General features: G+C 50.0%; 1 protein-coding gene and 1 long non-coding RNA gene across 2 annotated transcripts; one reads left to right on the forward strand and one right to left on the reverse strand.

The window, feature by feature from the left end:
• Nucleotides 1–132: 132 nt before the first annotated feature.
• On the reverse strand, nucleotides 133–11,741 carry LOC135912474 (uncharacterized). The gene is made up of 3 exons (XR_010567687.2): nucleotides 11,483–11,741; nucleotides 9,825–10,039; nucleotides 133–714 (listed from the first exon to the last, which is right to left on the reverse strand). It is a non-coding gene; the product is annotated as an uncharacterized lncRNA (long non-coding RNA).
• A 1,013-nt stretch (nucleotides 11,742–12,754) lies between these two features.
• LOC135912493 (mediator of RNA polymerase II transcription subunit 15) lies at nucleotides 12,755–19,155 on the forward strand. The gene is made up of 4 exons (XM_065444951.1): nucleotides 12,755–12,924; nucleotides 13,818–14,447; nucleotides 16,807–16,917; nucleotides 18,884–19,155. The coding sequence occupies exons 2-4, from the start codon at nucleotides 13,829–13,831 to the stop codon at nucleotides 19,027–19,029; spliced, it is 876 nt and encodes a 291-aa protein (XP_065301023.1). The 5' UTR covers nucleotides 12,755–12,924; nucleotides 13,818–13,828; the 3' UTR covers nucleotides 19,030–19,155.
• Nucleotides 19,156–24,580: the final 5,425 nt, after the last annotated feature.

The raw sequence follows: 24,580 nt of genomic DNA on the forward strand, positions 1-24,580 counted from the left end.
AAACCCATACGGGTTCCTCGAAAGAAAAGCTTCATAGTTGAAGAAAAATTCGTCCTGGTCTTCAACTATGAGGCTTTTCTTTCGAGGAACCCGTATGGGTTTCCTTTGTAGCAATTGCTACGAACAGGTGGATGTCTCATTTTCCCTTTTAGATGTAGTTATTATCCTTAGGCATACAGACATCGTTCAGGCAGGCATCACGGTTGTGCCAGGTCGGTGGCTAGCCGTGACTGTGACTAGGCTTGGGTAGACGCGCATCGTTCGACGGTGCGACGCCTGTTGTGCCACAGGGAAGCGCAAGTGCTATACATGCAAAGAGACGCCGCGAACGTGCGCAGCGTCGACGCACAAATGGACAGGGCGAGAATGCGGGCGCTACATTGATCTTGACGGTGCGGCGCCTGTTGCATTCTGGACCCTCTCCAGTGAAGCTGCTTGCCGGGCGGTATCCGCGGGGTAGTCAAACGCCGCTTGACAACGACGGCTTAAAGCCTCCCGCTCCCGCGCAACGCTCAGAGAAGACGGCCCGGTCTCGCTGTCATCCATGGCCAAGCTCGCACTGACTAGGCAAGCGCGGCGCTCCTCAGCCAGGCGCGCGGCGAGTCACGTAGTCAGGCGGCGACCCAGCTGTGGAGAGCGCATGCGCCAAGCCGGGGGTGGCGGTGGAGCTCGGCGCGACGTGTCACGTGATGCGTTGCCAAGGCTACGGCGCAGCTGCGGTCAAATGAAGGTCAAATTGCTGGCGACGGCGAAACTCGGCTCGACGCCGTTAGTAAAGCTTTCGCTTTCAAAAAAATAACGTACAGTTACCTTAAATATGAGCAGGAACATAGTGTTCGCGGTAAAAAGGGAGCCCAAGACTGCACAGCGGCGCCGACATACAAACAATTCAAGAGCTTTACACTTTCTGGTTACTGGTATAGTTATCAAACAAGCATTTCGTCTGTCAGTGTAGCCCTGTAGTCCAGAGGCCAGTTCCACCACGGGCACTGTCGGAGCTCATATTTCACGTGACTGTACGTATGTCAGCATTAATTGTCACCAAATCACAGTATTTTCTTCTTTAGGGGTTCACATTAGACAGCCAAAATATTGCAGCGAAAACCTCATCCTAAACTTCAGTACATTTAGTTCTAACGTAAATGTCCGCGCTGCTCCATATGTTACAAAGTACGGAAAGTGCATCCAATGCTTTCCCCCAGGCTTTCCCCCAGGCCAGGTTGTCTTTATTGCTAATAACGCCAGGAAACCGAACTTGATGCCAGCAACGCTAACGAATCGTTAAGTTCCACAGAATGGTGAAAGTGCAATCTCCAGAATTCCTGAGTATGTCCACGCTACAATGAACGATAGTTCATCTTTTTTTAACGTAACACAGACATGTGCATGCTTGTTGTTATGTTGTCCAATGAATAAAATCTGATTACGGAAGTGATGACTTAAAAAATGAGCAACACATTGCTACCTTTCAGGAAGGGAAAAAAAATAATGAGCCATTCCACTCTGCGAAGGTGGTTGACCAGCGAAGATGTTTAGCACACGACACGGAGGTGACACATAATTTTGAACAGGGGTACGAACTCATTTATTGTCTTGATGGGTGGTCATTATTTCACTCGCTACTGCAATCACATTCTTTAATAATGTCAAATCGATGCACGTACACAGCTGAGTGCACATGGTCGGTTGGGCCGGATCGGCATGGCATCGGATAAGGGGTATGTCTGCGACACGGAACGCGTAAACCGCTCCCTTTTCGGTACGGATACATCCACAATGAAATCACCGACAACAACAACAGGGGTAGTGTCATTGCAGCTAATTCGCGCTAAGTGAGTAGCCATGAACCTTACGGGACTATGAGTTATCGCATTTTTTGCTTGCTCACGGGGGTATGAGTCGTTGATGATGACAGTTTTCGACATGCTGTTCTGTTGTGTGTGTGATTAGAAAGAATTTAAACACTGTTCGCTTCACTTTTCTGAGTGCTTGTAGCCTCTGCCTTACGGGCACGGAGAAATACACTGTATGAACGGCAGTATGAATGTTTACGGGGGTATGATCCATTGATGATTATAGTTTTTGTTCACGAAGAACAAAATGCATAGAACCCTAGCCATATAGAGCTTCGCTGTAAAATAGAAAATAAAAACTAAGTGCTCTTTCACTCTGTGAGGAAGGATGACCAGCGAAGCTGTGTATGTGGGCCCCTTAATGGCGAGCTGCACCTCCGCCGCGGGTCGCCGCGGCATTGCACTATTTTCGGGATCGGCCCACGTATGGGGAGTGCTTCACGAATGCGTCACTTCCGCCGCGTGTCGGCCCGGTATTGCGCTAACTTCGGGATCAGCCCATGTATGGGAAATTTTGATTCTACACACGGTCATGATCTTGGGGGAACTGGCCCTTAATAGCTTCGCTGTAAGGTCGGTTACGTCTTTGCGTATCTTAATTAATGACGACGACGAACGCGGAAGCAGTGGCACGAGCGCGTTGGAGCGCCAACTGTGGAAAAAAACGACGGCGCTGGAGCCAATCCTGATATGACAGTTTTGTGTTAACACACGCACACGATCCTGAGGGAAGCAGCCCTTAAAAGCTTCGCTGTAATAATATTTGAAGAGCAACACTGAAAAACGAAAACCGAAATCAAATCTTGAGTTTTATGTTGCTGCCATTTAGTGGGGGAATGTGGAACTAAGTCCTATGCGGCTTGAGAGGACATCTCGGAGAACGGTATTGAGTCGCTGCCAGCATCACGCGGGACGAAAGGTGCGTGCGATTAAACCACTCGGCCACAGCTTCCGACGTTGCCGCAGTGATACGCTTGGGTTTATCAAGATACCACGGGAATTTGCATGAGTGTGTTTCAAAAATCGCTTTTGGGAACAGTGTTACGCCACGTGTAGGGAGTCGAGATAGGCATCAAATCGAAAGCTGAGCCTCCAGACTACTTAGCTCTAGCGGCTATTACGATAGCAGCTACCGTTTTTTGCTGATAGCAGATATCACAGCTACCGTTTTCGTCTCGAAAATCGACTACAAATTTTCGTCGTTTCCATAGGCTTCCATTGCTGAATCTTTAACCGCTCTGGGAACAAAATTCTAGCTTTCCACAGCATGATCAACTGCATTTGTCTCGTGTGGATTCTCTCCTAGAACATGTTCGTCACCTGCGTTTTTCAGTAATCGATCTGCACTTTTAATTATCCGCGAAAAACCCGCTCGTTTCATTGAAAACGCGATAGCTTCGTGCCGCGGCCTCTTGGGGCGCTAGTATGTACTACGTATCAATAAAAGCTGGATATGGGCAACTGTATGCCGTTGGTTTCATTCAGCTGCAGCCAACTACTTTTTTTTAAATTCTTAGTTCAAGTTACGGGAAACACCCTGTATACTGGCGGCGTCATAGCGACCGACGCATGGAACGGAGGTGGCACAACAGGCCCTTTCATAAAGGCGCGGTGCACAAGGTGGATTTAGGGCGCCTGTATGTTCGCCAGGGTGGGGGGCGAGAAGGAAAGTATATGCAGTGGAGAGCATCCCAACTGCATTGTTTCTTGTTCTGTGGTCATCCAAGGTGAACCAATATTAAAAGGAGGAAAGCTCCAGATTCGCGTTAAAGCTCGGCAGTTTACCAATTGTTCCTGCACTAAAATAAGAATAAGTTTCATGAAAGGGATTCTTGACTGATGCGACGATTGCGGGAATCGCAGTTTGCAAGCCACTTAAGGCAAAAGCGCAAGTAGATTATTTCGTTCATCAAAGACTGCATCGTCCCTAGTGTTGCGTGTGCCGAGGTATGCGTGGCCGGCAGGAGGTCTGGACCCCACTTCCAGGGGCGTAGCCAGGGGGGGGGCTTATGGGGCTTCAGCCCCCCCCGAAATTTTTTCGTGCTTTCCATGCACCGCCGACCAAAGCGACCCCCGGCGCCGGAAATCACTCTGGATTTTGTCTAGAATGTCTTTTTGACGCTCGAAAACACATTTAACCGCGAAGATTGCAAACTCGGGCTGGATTTCGTGGCAACGCCCATACACCCGGAGTCACATAACGCCAAGCAGTCCCATCCGAGCACAAAGTTTCAAGGGCGCTTTGATGGTGAGCGGGCTATGGAGCGCATGGATATCAATTGCGAAACTTTATGGGTATAAATCTCATAAGCTCTTGATGTGAAAGGTGCATTGACATTTCCAAAGTTGTGCTTTAGATTTTCAATTGCGGAACTTTGTGGGTTTAATGTTGTTATAAACAGTTGACGCCAAAGGTCTATTGACTTTTCTAAAGTCTTACATCTCAACATACAACGAGACAAGCCAAATCAACACACTAGCAGACGACTTGACAAAGCAGGCAGCGAGGTCCGATGAGACGAAGCGTTGGGGTGGTTCATTTGTGCCGTCATGTCACATAAAAAAATATCAACATTTTTTTTAACATACGCCAGAACATCCATGTCAAGACACTAAGGCCAGCCAAAGTAACTACGTTCTTATTTATTTTTTCTACTTTGACTTTTATTCGCGAGGGCACATTGAGCCTCTTCATTTTTTTTTTGTTCTCGCTACCCTACCCGCGGGCTACCAGAGCCAGCCAGAGCGCATACGTTTTTCTCGTATGGGCCCGACCACCGTGCGGTGCACTTCGGTGCGCGTTCGGTTTGCTCTGGCCGAGTGGATTTTTACCGGACAGGGTTTTGGACGCTTTCTGGCTAGCAGACGAGAAAAAAAAAACAATGGTCGTTCGCCTCCATCACTGTGGGGACTCGAAGGATTTCACCGCATTCCTTGAGCGGAACCTTTCCGGAAAGTCTTGTTTCGCCGCTGTAGGATACTGAGCAGTATGCGTATGGTTCTCAGTGGACCAAGCGTCTCATGTTTTCTTCGGTATTGCGCACTCCTGCCATCGCCCTCATGTTTCGTATAAAGTCCAAGGGTGATAACATCGTGACCACGTGCTGCATGCTGTATGTGCGAGTGAAAGCGTAGGAGGGGAGGTGGAATGGGTGAGCCGACGATGGTGGCTCAGTCTTGTGTGCGCATAGGAGAAAAGCGGGGAGCAAGCGCGCCGCCTTCCGTCGCGCGCAATACATCGGGGGGAGTGGATGGAATGGGGGCGGAATCTAGGATTCTGTGAATCTATGATTGTGCAACATGTTTATTTGCCTTGTTTGACGCATTATATACAGTTACTTCTTCTTACATACATAGACTCGTTGGAGACTTATACGTATACTTAAATATCTTGTTGCGAGGTTTTGTGTATACGTGCAGTGAACTTTGTCTCCAGTGACACTTTTTTGTCCTTTATCAAGCCGTATTTTCGCATTTGCATATCTCATTGTATCTTTGCATTTCTAAAGTACGAGGGCGAGTCAAATGAAAGTGAGCCTACCCTAACCGCGCAATAATGGTTTGGTTCATTATCTGCGAGGCATGCGCGCAGGAGAACGGCATGTCTCATTTACAAAAGTGACACGCAGGTGTGAAAAATGTTCTTTAATGCTCTCATACACTGGGTTGAATATGGTTGCGTCACATAATGGACACTTCAAAAGTTGAACAGTTCGGTGTCACGAAGTTTTTCACAGCTGAAGGTGTTTCCAAAACAGAAATTAATCACCATATGACTGCCGTGTGCGGTGAACACTGCATTGCATTGACCACTGTGAAGCGTTGGAGCAAACGGTTCAAAGGACGTTGCAAAGACATACCAAGACCGGGCCAAAACCATCGTGCAATCACCTCCCACACAATTTCAAAGGTTCATGAGCTGCTGAAACAAGAATGGAGGATAAGCATCGATGAACTGGCAGACCGTGTGAACATCAGTCACGGTTCGGTTCACGCCATAATTCATGAGCTTCTCGGTTATCGGCTCTTTGGTGCGCAGTGGATCCCCAAGATTTTTATCTATGGATCGCGAGAAGACGGAGAAGTTTCGCGCTGCCTTGACTCATCTGATCGGGTATCACAATGAGCATGACAACTTCTTGCTTGCAACTGTGATCGGGGACGAACCTTGGTGCCACTACTACGAGCCTGAAACACGACGGCAAAGCTTACAGTGCAAACATTCGAATTTACCACGCCCAAAGAATGTAAAGGCCATCATTTCCTCTGGAAAGGTGTTGTTGACTTTTTGTTTCGATCGACGGGGTTCATTACTGATAGAATTCGCTAAATCTTGAGAGACTATCAATTGTTTCCGATATTGTGAAACGCCAGAACGGCAGCGTGTCGCAATCAAGAACGAACAACGTGGAAAATTGACGAATGGGGTCATCTTGTTCCACGACAATGCCTGTCCCCACGTCGCATATGCGGTTAATGCAAAACTGGCAAAGTTCAAGTTGGAAACGCTGCAACATCCGCCATACAGCTCAGACCTGTCACCTTGCGACTTCTACATTTTGGGGCAACCGAAAAAACAGCTCAAGGGAACCAGATACAGACTTTTTGAAGCAGCAACCCAAGGAGTTTTATAAGACGAGAATCACGCAACTCGTTAGTCAATAGGACAAATGTCTAAATTCTCATGAAGACTACTTTTAAATAAGGTACCCCGTTGTTGGCCCATTCATTTGACTTGCCCTCATATATCTTGCAGAACTCCTGCTTTTTATACGTGCTCTCTGTCGCGACTATAACTTCGGTGCATTTACTCACGATACACGACAAGGGACAGCTACTCCTGCGTAATACATTGGAACAAACGACACCGTCATTGAGATTTTTCACTGGCCATTGTATATATACAAGAATGTAAGCACGGTTCTTGAATAACAAAGTTTCATTAACATATTTGTCCTCAACTTGTTCAGTTCATTGCCTTTTAATTTTTCATATCAGCGGCATGCACTGCTTTCCTGGTTTCGAATTGATATAGTTCTAAAGTTCGTGTGATATTTTCTTTACTTAATAAATAGACAAAATACATGGAAGCATTGACGTCAGTTATGTTGGGCACAATTTTTGGCACATACGAGTATAATATTTTATGAAAAAATACATATGTTACTTGTATTTACAGTGCGTAGCTTTCAATAATTCGTTTGCAGCATCTTTGGCAATGACAATGCAGTTATTATTCATGTATTTGATCCCTCGATAAATTGTTTAAGAGGAAGCTTTAGCTCGGGCCCAATCCGACGCGGCCTATTAAAATACTCATAAAACGGAAAAACGATTTTCTGAGATAATCCTGCAAATCGCTTTTAATGAAATTGGTTGCATTTGAGAGAGACAGTTAAATCCTAGTGTCTGTTGGAAACAGAACTTCGATTTAGGGCCTGAATTTTGTTTAAAATATCTTGGAAAATTCGAAAGTTTGAAAAAATGGAAGCACGACGTTTACAAGCTAATAGCAATGCATGAAGAACAGATACTGTGGTTCTGTAAACGGCATTTATTATAACAGTCAAAGCGGACAAGTTTGCTGTGTCAATTTGTATCTTACGTGAATTGGTTACGTTGTGTACAAGGGTTCTGCAAAAGCCGTATTTCCACAATACTAAATTTTTTTGAGATTCATGTGTAACATATATATTTTGTCCCCTGCAGATGTACTATTAGATGCAATTCATAGAATTGTGATATCATTTTTCATTGTTGAGTCACGGAGTTTTAAACTTTATAGTTTCGTTTTCTGAAAATTTTCAATTTTGGCCAATTTTTTATATATAATTGACCACCTAAATGAAAACTTCAAAGCCAGTAGTCACTAGAATTAAACTTTTTCTTTTAAATGCAACAAACCTCCTCAAATTTGGTGAAGTGGTTGCAGGGAAAAACGAATTCCCCTTCTACATGTACTTAAATAGGAGCACCCGAGCTAAAGCTACCTCTTAAGGAGGAGGCTGAGCTGCAACGGGCAGCTATATATATATATATATATATATATATATATATATATATATATATATATATATATATATATATATATATATATATATATATATATATATATATATATATATATATTGGGCCAGTGGCGTAGCCCCCCCCGAACAAAATTTCTGGCTACGCCACTGCCCACTTCATGCAGAGTCAGAGACGAGGAGAGCTTTTTCGGCGAAGAATTCTTTATACAATGTTTACAAGTTGACGTGGTTATCAGGAGAGAGCAGCAGAGCTACTGCAAGCTGCTTAAATAACACCTCCCCGTCCCCAGATTCCCCAGACAGTCCCTAAGGACGAACAAGGTTGAGAGAGAGAGGGTCCGGGCTGCCTCCGTGGTCCCAACGCCGCTTTCAGTAGCCGGCGCCTCCGGGCACCGCGCTGCGTCGTCAGGCCAATCTGGCGGTTGGTCGGAATGGTGCGCCGGGCAAGTTCAATGGCCCGGCATAGGACAAAGGGAACCAACTGCAAGGCACGGGGTCGAAACATAGTCCTCCTTGGGTGGTCGGTAAAAGGGTTGCCCCTGGGCGCCGCCGCACAAAGGAGGGGGGGGGGGGTGCATTGCTGCCGGCACGAGGAGGGGCCGAATAGCAGTCCGTGAGCCGGCGGCCGCTTCCGTCGTAGACGCCGTGCAGCCGCGAGGAAACCCGAGCCGTGCACGTATAGTTGTCGTGTGCCCGAAGCGGGCACCATTGGGGATGGATGCTGCCTCTACGGTCGACACGCCACAGCACTGGCCTCCCGTCAGGCAAATCCCAGGGCACAAACATAACCACTGACGAAGCGCTATATAGAAGGAATGGCATTGGAAAAGGCATCACTAGCTGCGGCTGGTGCCGCGGCGAATTGCGTGGATCCACCTGCCTCTTTGGGGGACCAATATTTATCACCAGTCCATGAGGCCGTTTTCAAGGGGCTGACAACAAGACACTTGGATGCATATGCCAGGAGACTGCGGAGTTCAGTTCGCTGAAGTACCGCCATTCCAATCGAGCGCGGCCGTAAGTCTGCTCACTTGGACGGCGCCCGAGGAACTATGGACTTAAACTACCCTGCCCAGCTGTTAACCAACCGTGCGGAGCTTCTCCGCAATGTAATTATGGGGTTTTACGTGCCAAAACCACTTTCTGATTATGAGGCACGCCGTAGTGGAGGACTCCGGAAATTTCAACCACCTGGAGTTCTTTAACGTGCACCTAAATCTAAGTACACGGGTGTTTTCGCATTTCGACCCCATCGAAATGCGGCCGCCGTGGCCGGGAATCGATCCCGCGACCTCGTGCTCAGCAGCCCAACACCATATATCCACTGAGCAACCACGGCGGGTGCTTCTCCACAATGAACTGACCACTCTATTGGCGCTCGTAAAGGTGCTGCGACCTCCAAGCGCCATATACAAGCCGCATGGCACGCTCTGCAGCGTCGACTGGTCGCTCGGGTAGTTGCGGATTGGGTTTTGCCGCTTTGTGGCAGCTTGTATGTATGAATTGTTCGAGTCTGCTGGGTTAGACGATATAGTGTACTCACTCATGCAGATAGACTCTGTCTGTCGTGCTTTGACGCATACGTGTATGTCAAAAATACCTTTGTTGATCTATTGACCCCCCACGGAACAATGGACATACAGAAAGAAACAATTCGGCGCACCACGTGATTTCTCTAGCCTACGTGCGGTTCTGGCATCCCGGATGACCTTATCCTTCTAGATATGGGTTCACTCTGAAAAGTTCGCGGGGGGGGGGGGGGGGGCGGGGAGGGTGGCTGTCGCACTGCGTCCATCCGCGCACAGTGCAGATATCCACCCCTGTACAGTAAATTGCACATTGCCTTCAATACTAAGTCGGAAGTGATTACGTCGATTAGCTCAGGATATGTTGCAGTCAGATGCACGCGGAATTATTTGTAAATGTGATTAAATGGGCTTACAAAAGGGCCCACTGGCCCGGAACTTGATCCGGTCGATCAGAGCGGAAAGGGCCCATGGTCAGTGAAGAGGCGACGTAGAACCACTGGCGTATCCAGAGGAAGAGGAGGAGGGGGAGAGGCTGACGGTATTGAGCGTTCAGCAGGCCCCCTCCCGCTATTATCTGTATGCTTCGATGAGAGCCTCCTCCTGGAGGCTACCCTAGCTGGATCGGACCCTGGGTAGAACGAAAACAAGGCTTAATTGCATCGTTACGTAAAGAGGGGTCAACATAATAATATAGAGAACGGAAGGCGAAGGCTACTGACGGGAGGGGCGCTCTCTTCTTCAGGTGTCCGGGAAAACACACTCAGGCAGGATAGAAAGGGAATCGTTGGATGAAGCATGCGTGCTCATCGTGTCCAGATATGAAGCGCCTTTCGCAGATAGGCGGGCGTCGAACGTCGCTCGCTTCCCCGCACTAGGGCTTCGCACTATGACGCAAAAGTGCACGCAGACGCCGAAGCGCGCATTCACGCTCACAGCAGCGTCTCAGTGTATTCTGCTACCCCAGGCAAATCGAAATTATTGCTCCCATCTCCTCCCTGGCTTCAAATTTAGGTGTATCATTTTGAAACAGCTGAAGGTCACATATTGAAACATTATAATTGTAATGGAAGGAGTTATCCTAGGCGCCGTGCTGGCGAACTAGCACGGTGAGCAGCTGTGTTCGTTGACGTCTCGCACTACACCCTACCACTTCTTGGTGCTCTTTGACCATCATTGGCCCTTGCGCCACAAAGCGCCAGACATCGTCGCGCAGTTGCAGCTCTCTCCAACACAGCCGATATAGGGTGGGGCCCCTCCTAAGCTTTCCTTCCGCCATGGAAGCAGGTTATTCGCGGCAGTGAATATGATACACTGAAGTCATCCTAGACGTCATATTGGAGAACCATCACGGTGATAAGCTGCGTCCGTGACGTCACGTACGATCTATCTTTCCGGGTATCTGCTTATTGTGCCGTTTATTATCACTCATAACAAGGGAGTAAATAACAAAAAATATGCTTCACTGATGTATGACAATCTGAGCAACTGATACACAAAAAAAAAATTGTAGCAGAACCCATCTCGCGATGACTGTCGACGGTAATGCGTTAGCACTGAGTCGTTATAGCGACACCACCTATTGCCATCGTCCAAACGAGATGTATGAGGCATGTAATCCAGTGGGGCTCCTCTTTCGCACTTCCATAAGAACACTCGATGCCATATGGCGTGCCGGTGCGTGCGAACGCTGAGAAACGCCTCATGCGGCAACCATGTTCCTCTCTCGCGCTTCTTTCTTAGAGTTACTGTATATGCTCCCTACGGGAGCAGAGTTGCGCATAGGTCCGCCATCTTGCCCGCACCGCAAGCAAGCTCGGCTCAAATATTCCAGCGAATCGCGCATGCTCCTCCCGACTCCCTCATACCTCTTTCCACGGGCAGCTGCATCTCATCCGACAATCTCAGACCCTATATGACGCAATCATTCATCACATTGGGCGTAGACCAGGCCACCCCCATCTGTCAGGTATGTGGGCACCATCCTAACGCGGTACACACGTACTGGGTATGTGCTCTCGCCCTGTCCTCAGAGTATAACGAGCGCCAACACATCAATTCCCCCCCCGCTTACTTTCGCCGTCCACGTCTCACACATGGGCGAGCTGGGCTGCGGTACCCGAATTCTTGCGCCAGAATGGGGGGGGCTGGTGCGCTACGTCGCCACATCTAGGAGGCGTCACCTTCTGAAGCGGAGACGACGACTCGGACTAAAGGCGTCATACAATAAAGTCAAACAATAAAGTCTTACAATAAAGCCATTCTTCTTCTTCTTCTTTTCTTCTTCTTCTTTGTCTTCTTCTTCTACTTCTTTCTCATGTACGCAAATCGCTTCACTGGCGTAATCGGCAGGTCACTGTGACCAAGTGCCCAGTCCGGCTTTACTCCGTAATTTTTCTTAGGTTCCACGGCCCCTTTTATGTATTCATTGAAAATCTATACCTACGTGTCTAAAAAGTTGATATCAGTGCAAGGCACGTACCTCCTCAAATCATGCACTGTAGTATCCATTCCTGCAGCACACACTCCGTAGATGTCATGCATGCGGTTTCATTCCGCAAAGTTGCTTAAGTTCGAAAACCACTTTTGTAGAAATACTGTGCAGTGAAACAGTATTACAGAAGTATGTTCCCTTACGCGATCGTTGGTCGCCCGCCACAAAATGAGCGAGCCTCTCTGGAAGGCGGTGAAGAGCAGGCATCTCATACTCCAAACTTCGGCAGGGAAACCATTTCATTCAAATGAGCTTCAACGTCAAAGCTGCTCCGTCGTACTTTGTGTGTGCACAGAACTTGTTTTCTCTAAGACTTAGCACCTTAAATTAAATTATGGGGTTTAACGTGCCAAAACCACTTTCTGATTATGAGGCACGCCGTAGTGGAGGACTCCGGAAATTTCGACCACCTGGGGTTCGTTAACGTACACCTAAATCTAAGTACGCGGGTGTTTTCGCATTTCGCCCCCATCGAAATGCGGCCGCCGCGGCCGGGTCTTAGCACCTTCTGCATATACAAGCGTGAAAAAGGCGGTTTCAAAAAGCCGCAGCAACTGTGTCCCGAAGATACCCTCCGTACACACACACAGAAAAAAAAGAAATAAAAAAGGATTGAGAAAATATTTTTAAGTGAAACAAGTAAAAGACAATCCCAATAGTAGCTTGCGAAAGAGCACACATTTATTGATCAAGAGAGCAAACTAACGATGTAACTATCCCTAACAATGTGAAGTAAGTTTCTAAAGAAATAATCGAATAAAAATTGCCTTTTCACACGGGGTACGATAAGGAGATACAACGACTACGAATAAGTTGAGAAAACAGTTTGTGTGGCACGCGGCAGTGTAAAAGGCGAACTAAACTCGGTGTTCCAAACTTTTGGGAAGACGACGAGGCGTTACCGGGGGTGCGCGTTCCGCGCGAGGCAACCGCGGGTGCTGGTGCGTGCATTGGCCCTCGCGTGCCAGTCGCCTCGGTGAATTCGAATCGGCTGGAGGCCTCGAAGGACACCGGTAGCCCTTGTGAGTATACCGAAACCTGCACGTCCCCGCGTACCAGCCTCCGTAGGGGCGCTGGTCGACTAGGCTCGATGTTAACTGCCTGACCCAGCCATTTAGCATGGCTTAGCTGTTGTACTGATGGCTCGAACCTCTCTGTAAGGCTCGCCGGATGCTTCGCTTCCACGCCGCTTCATTTTATTTCGATTAGGTGACTCGTCTAAGTGTGTAGGTTCACCCGGCAATGCGTGGGTCGTATTTTGTTGCGAGTCTTCATTTTTCTTTCATTTTGTCGTTCATCATGGCCTAGCACAAAGCCGCCCCCCCCCCCCTCCCCCCTCTATCGCTATGCTCGGCCACTCGGTTGGACGCATAAGAGATGGATAGAATCAGTGGAAAATAATTTTTGTAAAATACGGCCCCAGTTGTACATTCATTATTTTTTTTATAGCGCGGTTATTTTGGTTGCCATGCTACTCGGTATGAAATTCACCGCGAAATTTCACTATCCAGCACTTATCTGCCGATTAGTCTTCAGTTTTTGTTTTTTTAACGGTGAGGAGGTTTCCTTCGCGTAGTGGTGCTGCCAATGTTTTCATCCCGGCAGGCTGGAGCAGCGACTGAAAGGCGCCGATGTCACGAAATTCAGTTGAGGGTTTTAAGTTCCCAAAGCAACACTTCGCTGAGACGTTTTAGTGGAGGACTGCGGAACGATTTCGTCTTCTTGCATGTGGTTCTCTAACATTCACTTATATGTAACTGAAGCGAATGCCGTCTCGAGTCTATAAATATCAAAAGCACGAGAAGTTATTGTAGTCTTACTTCTTGGAGGGAGCTGACAATCGCTAAGACGTCCATTACGTTGCATTTCAGTTCGCTTTCTACCCTGTCGCCCTTTTTCTTCTTGCACGTTTTAGTTTGCAAGAGGATGAGTTACCCGACGGCCCCAGGCTACCAGGCGTACGCCGCTGCCGTAGGGCAGAGCTATCCCTTTGTCAATCAGGGCTACCAAGCCTCGGGCATGCAGCGGCAGATACCGCAGCAGGGCTACGCGGCCATCCAGAATGCCCTGCAGGCGGCTGCCCTTCAACAACAGCAGCAGCAGCAGCAGCAGCAGCAGCAACAACAACAGCGGTACGCAATGGCAAATCAGGGATACTCCCCGAATACGACGGCTGCTGCCTACCAGACGGCCTTGGCGCTTCAGCAGCAGCAGCAAGAACAACAGCAGCAGCAACAGAAGCAGCTTCAGCAGCAGCTGCAGCAACAACTGCAACAGCAAATTCAGCAACAGCTGCAGCAACAACTGCAGCAACAACTGCAGCAACAGCAACTGCAGCAGCAGTATGCTCGCCAGGCCCAGGCCTACCAGAACTACACGGCGCAGGCCTACGCCATGCCGCAGTCCACCCAGACGGCCTACCAGCAGTCGCCTGGCTACCCGGGTTCCAGAAGCTACACAGGTGGACAGATTGGGGCTTCGGGGTACCCGGCGAACGGAGCAACGAACTACTCGGCTGGCTGGACCAGCGCGGCTGCTACTGCTGGTTCGTATACGTAAAACGAAATTGCCGGGGCAGACCGCGGGAAGCGCTCGCGCGCGATGCTGCATATTTGAGTGCCATTATACCGGCGGTCACGCAAGTAAAATAAACTACAAGTTTTCACTATTTGTTTTCATGAAAAAAAAAGGTTTATTGTTCTCAGTGAAATGCAGTTCATTCATAATGGACCGTTGGTCCATACGTGAAGGCGCCAAACATCTGAGAATTGTGGTGTACATTCGCTGACAATGTTCTTCGAGTGGTTCATTAATAGGCTTCGGTGTTCCTAACACCGGAGTAAAATGAAATTGACACCGGTAATGACTCACTGGCTCGCCAGCTTAAATGAGTATATTGAAATTGGTGTATAGATGTGTATAGTTCGTAATTCAGTTAAAATTTGTCAGTTTAGCACGAAAAGGAGGAGGGGGTGCGTACCATTGGATAACTTTAGTGTAGCGTAAGTGGCACCACGTTACGCGTAATGAATTGGAGGGACCAGACGGTGCATGCGCAGAACGCTAGCCTTGTGCGTAGCGTGCTTCCGCCATTTTTGTAATTTATCCTGTGATGCTAACGCTTGCAAACATGGTTTAACATGGGAAAGTTCTCGACTTTTCGTTGCTTATGGTACAGCAAGAATTAGTAAAGGCAAGGCGCAGAAGACCAGGACTCAAGAACACAAACGACAGGACCGGCGCCTTGTTCTTCTTGAGTCCTGGTCTTCTGCGCCTTGCCTTTACTAATTCAAGCATGAACCAACTAGCCCAAACAAGAGTGTTACTTGGTATAGCGATACCGGCTGTATATTATAGCTGAACATGGTCTCCGAAATTTGGCGGCGCGTACGGCGAGTCATGCCATGCGTGCTGCCAGATCTCACATGCCTAGATTACGAATGTTTGCTTGCGCAATATATATGGCGCCACAACCCAAATTTCATGATCAACGTCATCATTTTGGTGGCGTCGCCACTGTTTGTGTTAGGCTCGTTTACACTATTATAAAACACTAATCCGTACGCTGCAGCGTACGATAGCGTTAGCCTTGCGTCGCTCGCTAACGGTAACGAAGGCATTTTTACGACGTATACTAAAGCTTTAGATTGATAGCAATATCAGTGTTTAGCGTAACGGTACAGCTCCTCGGACGGTGTTCTAACAATACGCGGAGGCTGCATGTCGGCGCGACGCAGCACGCAAGGCAAGTGTGGCAGAAACAGTGCCCTGGCGGCTAATATACCAGGCGTCTCAGGATATTAGCATTATACATGAGGAGCGCTGCCATTGCAGGCATCACACCTCGATAGTGCACGAGATGAGACAGGCGGAAAACCGCCGGCGTTTGTCAGCGCCCTATGAAAGGAGTATAGCTACAGCTTGAACTTCACTGTCCGTTCCGCTCGGACCAGTGTATACGCACACAGCTGTTGAGCATTAACGTTATGTGGTACACGTGCACCCATCGCATGCCAGCAGCGAAGACAGAACGCTGCCTGACTTCGCAACTTAGCCGATTGAGCGCAGCGTGAGGACGCGTTCGCTCGGCCTCGCAGTTTTTGCTGCCTAACGCACAGCGCGTCACTCGCGTCTTTGAAGACCTTCTAACCCTGCGCGCGCGGGCCATGCACGCTCCGTCGAAACTGTGACAGCACGACGGCGGCGGCGATGGCGTATGAACGCCACTCCATTGTCCATGTAACTGCTATCACGACAAAAATATGTCACAGTTTAATTTGGGCAAATGAGTTCGGTCTAACGCAGGACCGCATGCAGAAGCTTTGCGCACTGGCAGCAGCTGGTCGACTGCTGACTATCGACGGCGTCTATATACGTGCACGCCCGAAGTCAGTGGATAGCTCGGACGCTTGGGCTTTTGGCCGACTCATCGTAGGCAGCGAAGTGGGGTGACATGAGGAACAAATTAGTGAACCGGAGACATCTGCTCCAAACCGGCGCAAGCGGTCCGTGTCAGAAGTCGGGGTGGCATTGGAGGAGTTGTACCCGGCCTAACGTTGTCTTGTTTGCATCGACCACCGTCTCTTGCAGATTGGCGTGAGCCACGTTTCCGGACCTTATGTTGCCCCAGCCGCCCTACCCATTATCCCATGAATCAATTGAGAGGAAGGTATTCCTCACCAAACTTAAGTTGACTTCTTAATGTTAGATTAACGTAGTTACCTTACTTACAATTGGACTAAACTGTAAGCGCGTGATTGAGGCCACTGACAAAAAGATAGTCGGTCTTGGTTTTATTACTTGTTCTGGTCTCCTAGCGGCGATTTCCAGTAGTCACCCGGGAGCTTGCGCATTGGTTATAGGATTTACATGCAACACTGTGGTGGTTTCTCATGTCTGCGCAGACAAGCAGACGAAAAGTCCATGGGCCGCTTACCAGCAGGCGACGGGGGCGTGGCCAACTCGGTGTCAATCACCGCAGAACGCCGAACCCGGTCGTCAAAATTACTACTACAGTAAGTGTCACGAAACTCCTTCTCAAATTTAAACAGGTGCAAATTTATGGCGAAGACACACACAGACAATAACTTTGATAACGTTGCACCAAGTGCTCTTCGGTCACGCGTCCCTTCATTCCTGAATTTTTCCAAGTTCCACATAGCCTGTTGCGATGTCCAGTCTCTACGGAAAGAGCCCGTGCAAAATGTACGCCCTTACAGGACGATCTGTGTAAGAAATTTTCGTAGAGATTTACAAAGTTATAGCTAAGAAACCACTGCAAATGCCGAAGTTGCATATGCTCGCTACGTTTTGACGCGCTCTTTACGTAAGCACAGTCCTATAATGAAATAGTGCCGACTTTTACAGAATTCAGTCTGTCGTGCGATATTTTCACATTCTTGTGTACAATCCCTTCCATTCCTTGCAGCATACTTGGATACTGCGCAGTCAGCCTCAGTTTTCGCCATGCCTACACTATGGTATTGTTTCACGATAGCAATTTGGCGATTGGTTGAGGTTAAATGAAAGGAAATACAAACACAAGCGCTTTTAACCGCACGCCTTTTTCTTCGGTGCTTCGGTGCATTTTGGCATTTTGAGTTGGTTGTGAGTCACAGTGTTATGGCGTTGCTATCCCGATGATGGTTAATTTCCTGTTTTTGATACACTGGCGCTCGATAATTTTGGCATGAATTTCTCACACATGTTGTCAACAAATTATGTAGGCAAATCTGTGATAGGAAATTAATGGTTTGGTGAAATCATGAGTATATGGGAGTGTCTTCTTGCACTGCGGAAGGGAATATTCCTCCTGTCTAACGTACGACCTTCAGCGCTATGCATCTATGCATTGAAGCACAAAAGTAACTGGGACGCCCGCGTGTTTCATCGAACACTTTGGCAATGAATATCTCGAAACTGCAGGTGTCATGCTGAAAATAATTCTAAGCGGATACGCCTTGCAAAAAAGCTCACCGGCTACAACGAGTAAATTGCAATATGTGCCGTAACTTTATTGTGAAGTTAATTAGGAACTTTTTCATAATTCGTTGAAAATATCTGTTTCGATTTCTCATGTACGCCTATTTGAGTAATCCAGCTGAAGGACTGAAATTATGCTATCTGTCACAGGCAATTATTATAAAAAGTCTTTGTTGTCAAAAAGTCATATGTTGTAAAAGTCTGATAAAAAGTCTTATAAAAAAAGGCATGGCACTTTAGGCTTAGCTTGGTTAAGCCAAGAATGCGTTGCATATTGCGCGAGTTGGGGCCCAGCTTTTCCTCCGGCTGTCGTGACGTCACGTCACGTGGTTGCGCTAAAGGTCTATGGTGGCTGCCCGGCCGCGCCCAAGGGCTGAACTGAGTGATTGTAATATGCAACGCATAAAAATAGAAGCAACTTAATAACAAACATAGAAAACTTAAAAGAGAATAGACCCACATATGGGACGCGCAGCAATGAACAATGGCTCATACCCTCAATGGTGGCTGCCCGGCCGCGCCCAAGGGCTGAAACTGAGTGATTGCAATATGCAACGCATAAAAATTGCCTGGGACCACCTTTTACCGTTGGTCCCGGTTTCGGGTCCAGGACCAGTACGAATTTTTCTTGTACTGCGAGGCTTTTCTTCCGAGGAACCCGTGCGGGTTTCCTTTGTAGCAATTGCTACGATTGGGTGGATGTCTAATTTTCCCTTTATTAACCACTTCTGTCCACCTTGCGGGTTTCCGCAGAACTATTACGTCAAGAAATTGGTTTTGTTAACACGTTCACCTTGCGCAGCTTCAACGAGGGCTGTTTATCATCCACGAGTACATCGCCTACGAGCAGCTACAATAAGGTTGTCTGGTGACGCCTGTGTGTCAGCGATACAGAGCCACGACAATATGGGCTTTAGCCAGGGAATTAGCCTGGCAATAACCCTCCGAGAGCAAACGTGAATTCATCTTTGAATGAGGCACTTGTCATGCACCTTGCAGGCACCAGCTACCCAAGCGGAAGCGGATACCCGTCAGGCTACGGCATTTCCAGCGTCTCCACTCCGGGCGCCTACCAGGTGCAGAACTACGGACACCAACAACCAGGCGTCTACCAAGTGCAGTCCCGCTATCCACAAGGTCGCTAGCTGGCGGGGCCACCAGCCGCACGGACCCAAACCGGCGCAGGCGCAGAGTCCTGGACCAACGGAAATGACACGAGCTTGAAGGGTCGCCAAACGAAATTATTAAAGTAGTATTTCCGAGGCACAGAAGGGTGCATGTTTTCGTGATGGGCTGGTGTCTAACAACAACTGCGTAGGCTGACGGGCTACGCGTTGTTGTGTAGAACACAGAACGAGGAATCAAATGCAGAAATACTCCTTGGTTTCATTTCATTTCATTTTATTTCCTCAAAGACCCCGTAGTAGGGCCATTACATAAGGGGTGGGGATTTGGGAGTGGGTTTGCAGCAAACATTTAGGCTCGAAGTAAAGTTTTGGCGTATTTGATTTTAGCGTCAAAGTAGCACATCAGCGCAAAAATGTGATGAGCATTCTGTACTCCGATATACAGAAGTACGACCATTCACCAAAGTGCGGCGCCGCATTTCTGTATTACAGCGGTAGCTTGCTTTCGCTATTCCCCCCATGTACTTCGCATGTTTCTGGCGATGCACGTAACCTTCACATGTGCGTACTTGTACTTGTACTTGCTAATTGAATTAAAGAAATGATAAATTAATGGAAATGTAAGTGGATAAAAAAACAACTTGCTGCAGGTGGGGAACGATCCAACGTTTTCGTATTACGCGTGCGATGCTCTAACCAATTGGGCTACCGCGGCGCCGTTTTCCCATCCACTTTCTTGGGTACTTATGTTTTACTACTAGAACTAACCCTGGGAACACTCCCAGGGTTAGTTCTAGTAAAGCATCGCACGCGCAATGCGGAGACGTGGGTCCGTTCCCCACTTATGGCAAGTTGTTTTTTTTTCTTCCACCTTCATTTGCAATAACTTATCATTTCTTTAATTCAATTAGTAAGTACAAGTAATTTACCTTATGTTGTCCTTAGTGTCATTGTTTGTTGGCTTCTGGACAAGCTCTAGACAAGCAAATCCTGGCTGTCCGGCATGCCCGCGACCAGGCCAGTGGCGTAGACCTGCCGGTCTCGACGTTGGACCAGCCGGGTGCACGACGAGTTCGCGTCTTCGCCGGATCTCCAATAAAGTTATTTCACTCACTCGCTCCAGCGGCAAGATTTCCAATAGCGCCTCGATTCGGACTTCAGACCCCGGAGTCACCGAGCAAGCTGCCATCGCCCTCGCGCTGCTAGGCGGTCGTGGGTCCGAGATGTAGCGATTCCAAAACGGCAGTTAGGGCTTTTGAGAAGGGTTGCATCGCCGAGCAAGCTGGTCGTCTTCTTAGAGTCTCGAGTTCGTATGCTCTCACGCATCGTTCGATTCACTGGTTTCCCGCTCACGTAGGGTCGGTCGAGGGTGCTCTCCCAAAGTTCAACGAGTCTGCTCACGAGTCTGCGCGTGAGCTCACCGACCGCGCTTCCTCTGTAAGGAGCGCCGACTCCCCTCCTCCCTACGGCCACAGGGACGCTCCCGCTACTCACAACGAGTTTATAAAATTCTTCTACATGTCTAGAAGGGTCTTTCCACCTGCTCACCCCAAGTTGAATAGGGCGCGAGCCGTTTCTCTTAGACTGTTACAGACCGGCACATATCCGTGTCTGTCCGCTCTGCACGAGGTTTACCCCGACCTCTCCAGCGGCCCACTCGTTCATCCCACTCGACCGGCCAGTCGCGCGGCAATTTTGCGTGCATTTGTGGGCTTTTTTCACGCTCGGAAAACTTGTATGTAGCACGTATTGAGCAACAGAAAGCTGTATCCGGAGTTTTACATGTCGCTCTACAATTTTATCATTGACACGTTTAGTCTAATTATAATATTTGAGAAGCGGATTTATTAATTAATTACGACTCATGATCTAATTAGGTGGCATGAAAAAATAATTTGACTATCTCCAAGCGACAGCAAACAACATTACCTTGTTTCTAACCGGCCACGTGGCATTCGCATATTTTTAACTCTGGCTAAAGTTAGCGCGCGCGCGCACGCACACACGCACACACACACACGCACGCACGCACGCACACACCCCCACACACACGCACGCACGCACGCACCCACACACACACGCACGCGCCGCACGCACGCACGCACGCACGCACGCGCACACCCACACACGCGCCGCACGCACGCACGCACGCACGCACACACCCACACACGCACGCACGCACGCACACACCCACACACACGCACGCACGCACGCACACACCCACACACGCACGCACGCACGCACGCACACACCCACACACACGCACGCACGCACGCACACACCCACACACACACGCACACACCCACACACACACGCACGCACCGCACGCACGCACGCACGCACGCACACACCCACACACGCACGCACGCACGCATGCACGCACACACCCACACACACGCACGCACGCACACACCCACACACGCACGCACGCACGCGCCGCACGCACGCACACACCCACACACGCATGCGCGCGCCGCACGCACGCACGCACGCACACACACGCACGCACACACCCACACACACACGCACGCGCCGCACGCACGCACACACCCACACACGCACGCACGCACGCGCCGCACGCACGCACACACCCACGCACGCACGCACGCACGCACACACCCACACACGCACGCACGCGCGCACGCACGCACACACGCACGTACACACGCACGCGCCGCACGCACGCACACACCCACACACGCACGCACGCACACGCACGCACGCACGCACGCACGCGCCGCACGCACGCACACACCCACACACGCACGCACGCGCCGCACGCACGCACACACGCACGCACACACCCACACACGCACGCACGCACGCACACACCCACACACGCATGCACGCGCCGCACGCACGCACGCACGCACGCACACACCCACGCACGCACGCACGCACACACCCACACACGCATGCACGCGCCGCACGCACGCACACACCCACACACGCACGCACGCGCCGCACGCACGCACGCACACACGCACGCACGCACGCACACACCCACACACGCACGCACGCACGCACGCGCCGCACGCACGCACACACCCACACACGCACGCACGCACGCACACACCCACACACGCACGCACGCGCCGCACGCACGCACGCACACACGCACGCACGCACGCACACACCCACACACGCACGCACGCACGCACGCGCCGCACGCACGCACACACCCACACACGCACGCACGCACGCACACACCCACACACGCACGCACGCGCCGCACGCACGCACACACGCACGCACACACGCACGCACGCACGCACGCACACACCCACACACGCACGCACGCACACACGCACGCACACACGAACGCACGCACGCACGCGCCGCACGCACGCACACACCCACACACGCACGCACGCGCCGCACGCACGCACACACGCACGCACGCACGCACGCGCCGCACGCACGCACACACCCACACACGCACGCACGCACGCACACACGCACGCACACACGAACGCACGCACGCACGCGCCGCACGCACGCACACACCCACACACGCACGCACGCGCCGCACGCACGCACACACGCACGCACGCACGCACGCACGCACGCACGCACACACCCACGCACGCACGCACGCACGCACGCACACACCCACACAGGCACGCACGCACGCACGCACACACACACGCACGCACGCACGCGCCGCACGCACACACACACCCACACACGCACGCACGCACACACGCACGCACACACGAACGCACGCACGCACGCACGCACGCACACACCCACACACGCACGCACGCACACACGCACGCACGCACGCACACACACACGCACGCACGCACGCGCCGCACGCACGCACACACCCACACACGCACGCACGCACACACGCACGCACACACGAACGCACGCACGCACGCGCCGCACGCACGCACACACCCACACACGCACGCACGCGCCGCACGCACGCACACACGCACGCACGCACACACCCACACACGCACGCACGCACGCACGCACACACACACGCACGCACGCACGCGCCGCACGCACGCACACACCCACACACGCACGCACGCACACACGCACGCACACACGAACGCACGCACGCACGCACGCACACACCCACACACGCACGCACGCGCCGCACGCACACACACACGCACGCACGCGCCGCACGCACGCACACACCCACACACGCACGCACGCACACACGCACGCACACACGAACGCACGCACGCGCCGCACGCACGCACACACGCACGCACGCACGCACGCGCCGCACGCACGCACACACCCACACACGCACGCACGCACGCACACACCCACACACGCATGCACGCGCCGCACGCACGCACGCACGCACGCACGCACACACCCACGCACGCACGCACGCGCTGCACGCACGCACGCACGCACGCACACACCCACACACGCACGCACGCACGCACGCACACACACACGCACGCACGCACGCGCCGCACGCACGCACACACCCACACACGCACGCACGCACACACACACGCACGTACGCACACAACTTGGCGGAGAAATGCATTCGAGATCCAATTACGTTTGTGCTTGAATGCATAAAAGGATGTTTTGTTAAGAAAGTAACTGGAACGCCAATGCATTCCTCCACAAAGTTCGGGAATTAATATCTCGAAACTGGTGTCACCCTGAGAATTCGTGCAGAGTGGATCCGCCTTGCGAACTCCACGGCTAGAGTTTGTAAATTGCAATATGGGCCATAAGGTGAGCAGGTTAAAACTTAATTAGTGATTTTTTGTTAATTAGTCTATTATGCATTTCACTTTTTTGTACAACTAATGTGCGCCGCTTCCAGTAGACCACCTCATAAACTAGAAGTGTGTTATCTGCCGCAGGCAACTTTTAAGAATTTTTGAACGTGTTCGCTGAAACAACCTGTATAACGTGGCGCTGCGGAGCGTTTCTACATACGAGGTCAAGCAGGTCGTGTCTTGTGATTCAACACAGTTTTAATTTTGAATAAAAGTTCCGCTTTATCTGCAACGTCCACCATGGTGGCTGAGGGACGCCTTCATCACTGATATATGTATATACCGGGTGTTTTTGTGATGACAGCCAGAAATTCTTAAAATTAGGGCACTTAAGATTAAAACGCGTTTTTTTTTACAATCTGGATTATCGGGAATGGCTGACGCCGGGAAACAAGCAGTGTGTTCTAATGTTCTCACTAATTAGTTAAACATAATGAATATAAATAATTATAACAGTTACGTGGCTATACCAACAATGTAAATTTTGTAGCTACTGACAAGGTGATTTAATATAAGTTTTCGAATCACACAAAATGTTCACTGTAAAAATTAAATGTGAAAAAAAGAAAGAAAAGAGGAAACTTTCTATTTATGCTCCAGAAAATTTATTTCAATGGAAGAAAACAGATTATATCATTTTTAAAAAATGAGTTTTTTCTGTTTATGGCGAAAGACACAATCTTTCTTGATTTTAACAGAAATTGGTCACCATATTGTAAAGTGGACAATGTGTCATCAATACTGACCGCTAAATGAGACTTGTTCGTCTCTTTACAATCCTTAATTAATATTTGTGTGGAGCT

Source organism: Dermacentor albipictus, chromosome 1 (assembly GCF_038994185.2).
Source record: "Dermacentor albipictus isolate Rhodes 1998 colony chromosome 1, USDA_Dalb.pri_finalv2, whole genome shotgun sequence".
Lineage (NCBI taxonomy): Eukaryota > Metazoa > Arthropoda > Arachnida > Ixodida > Ixodidae > Dermacentor > Dermacentor albipictus.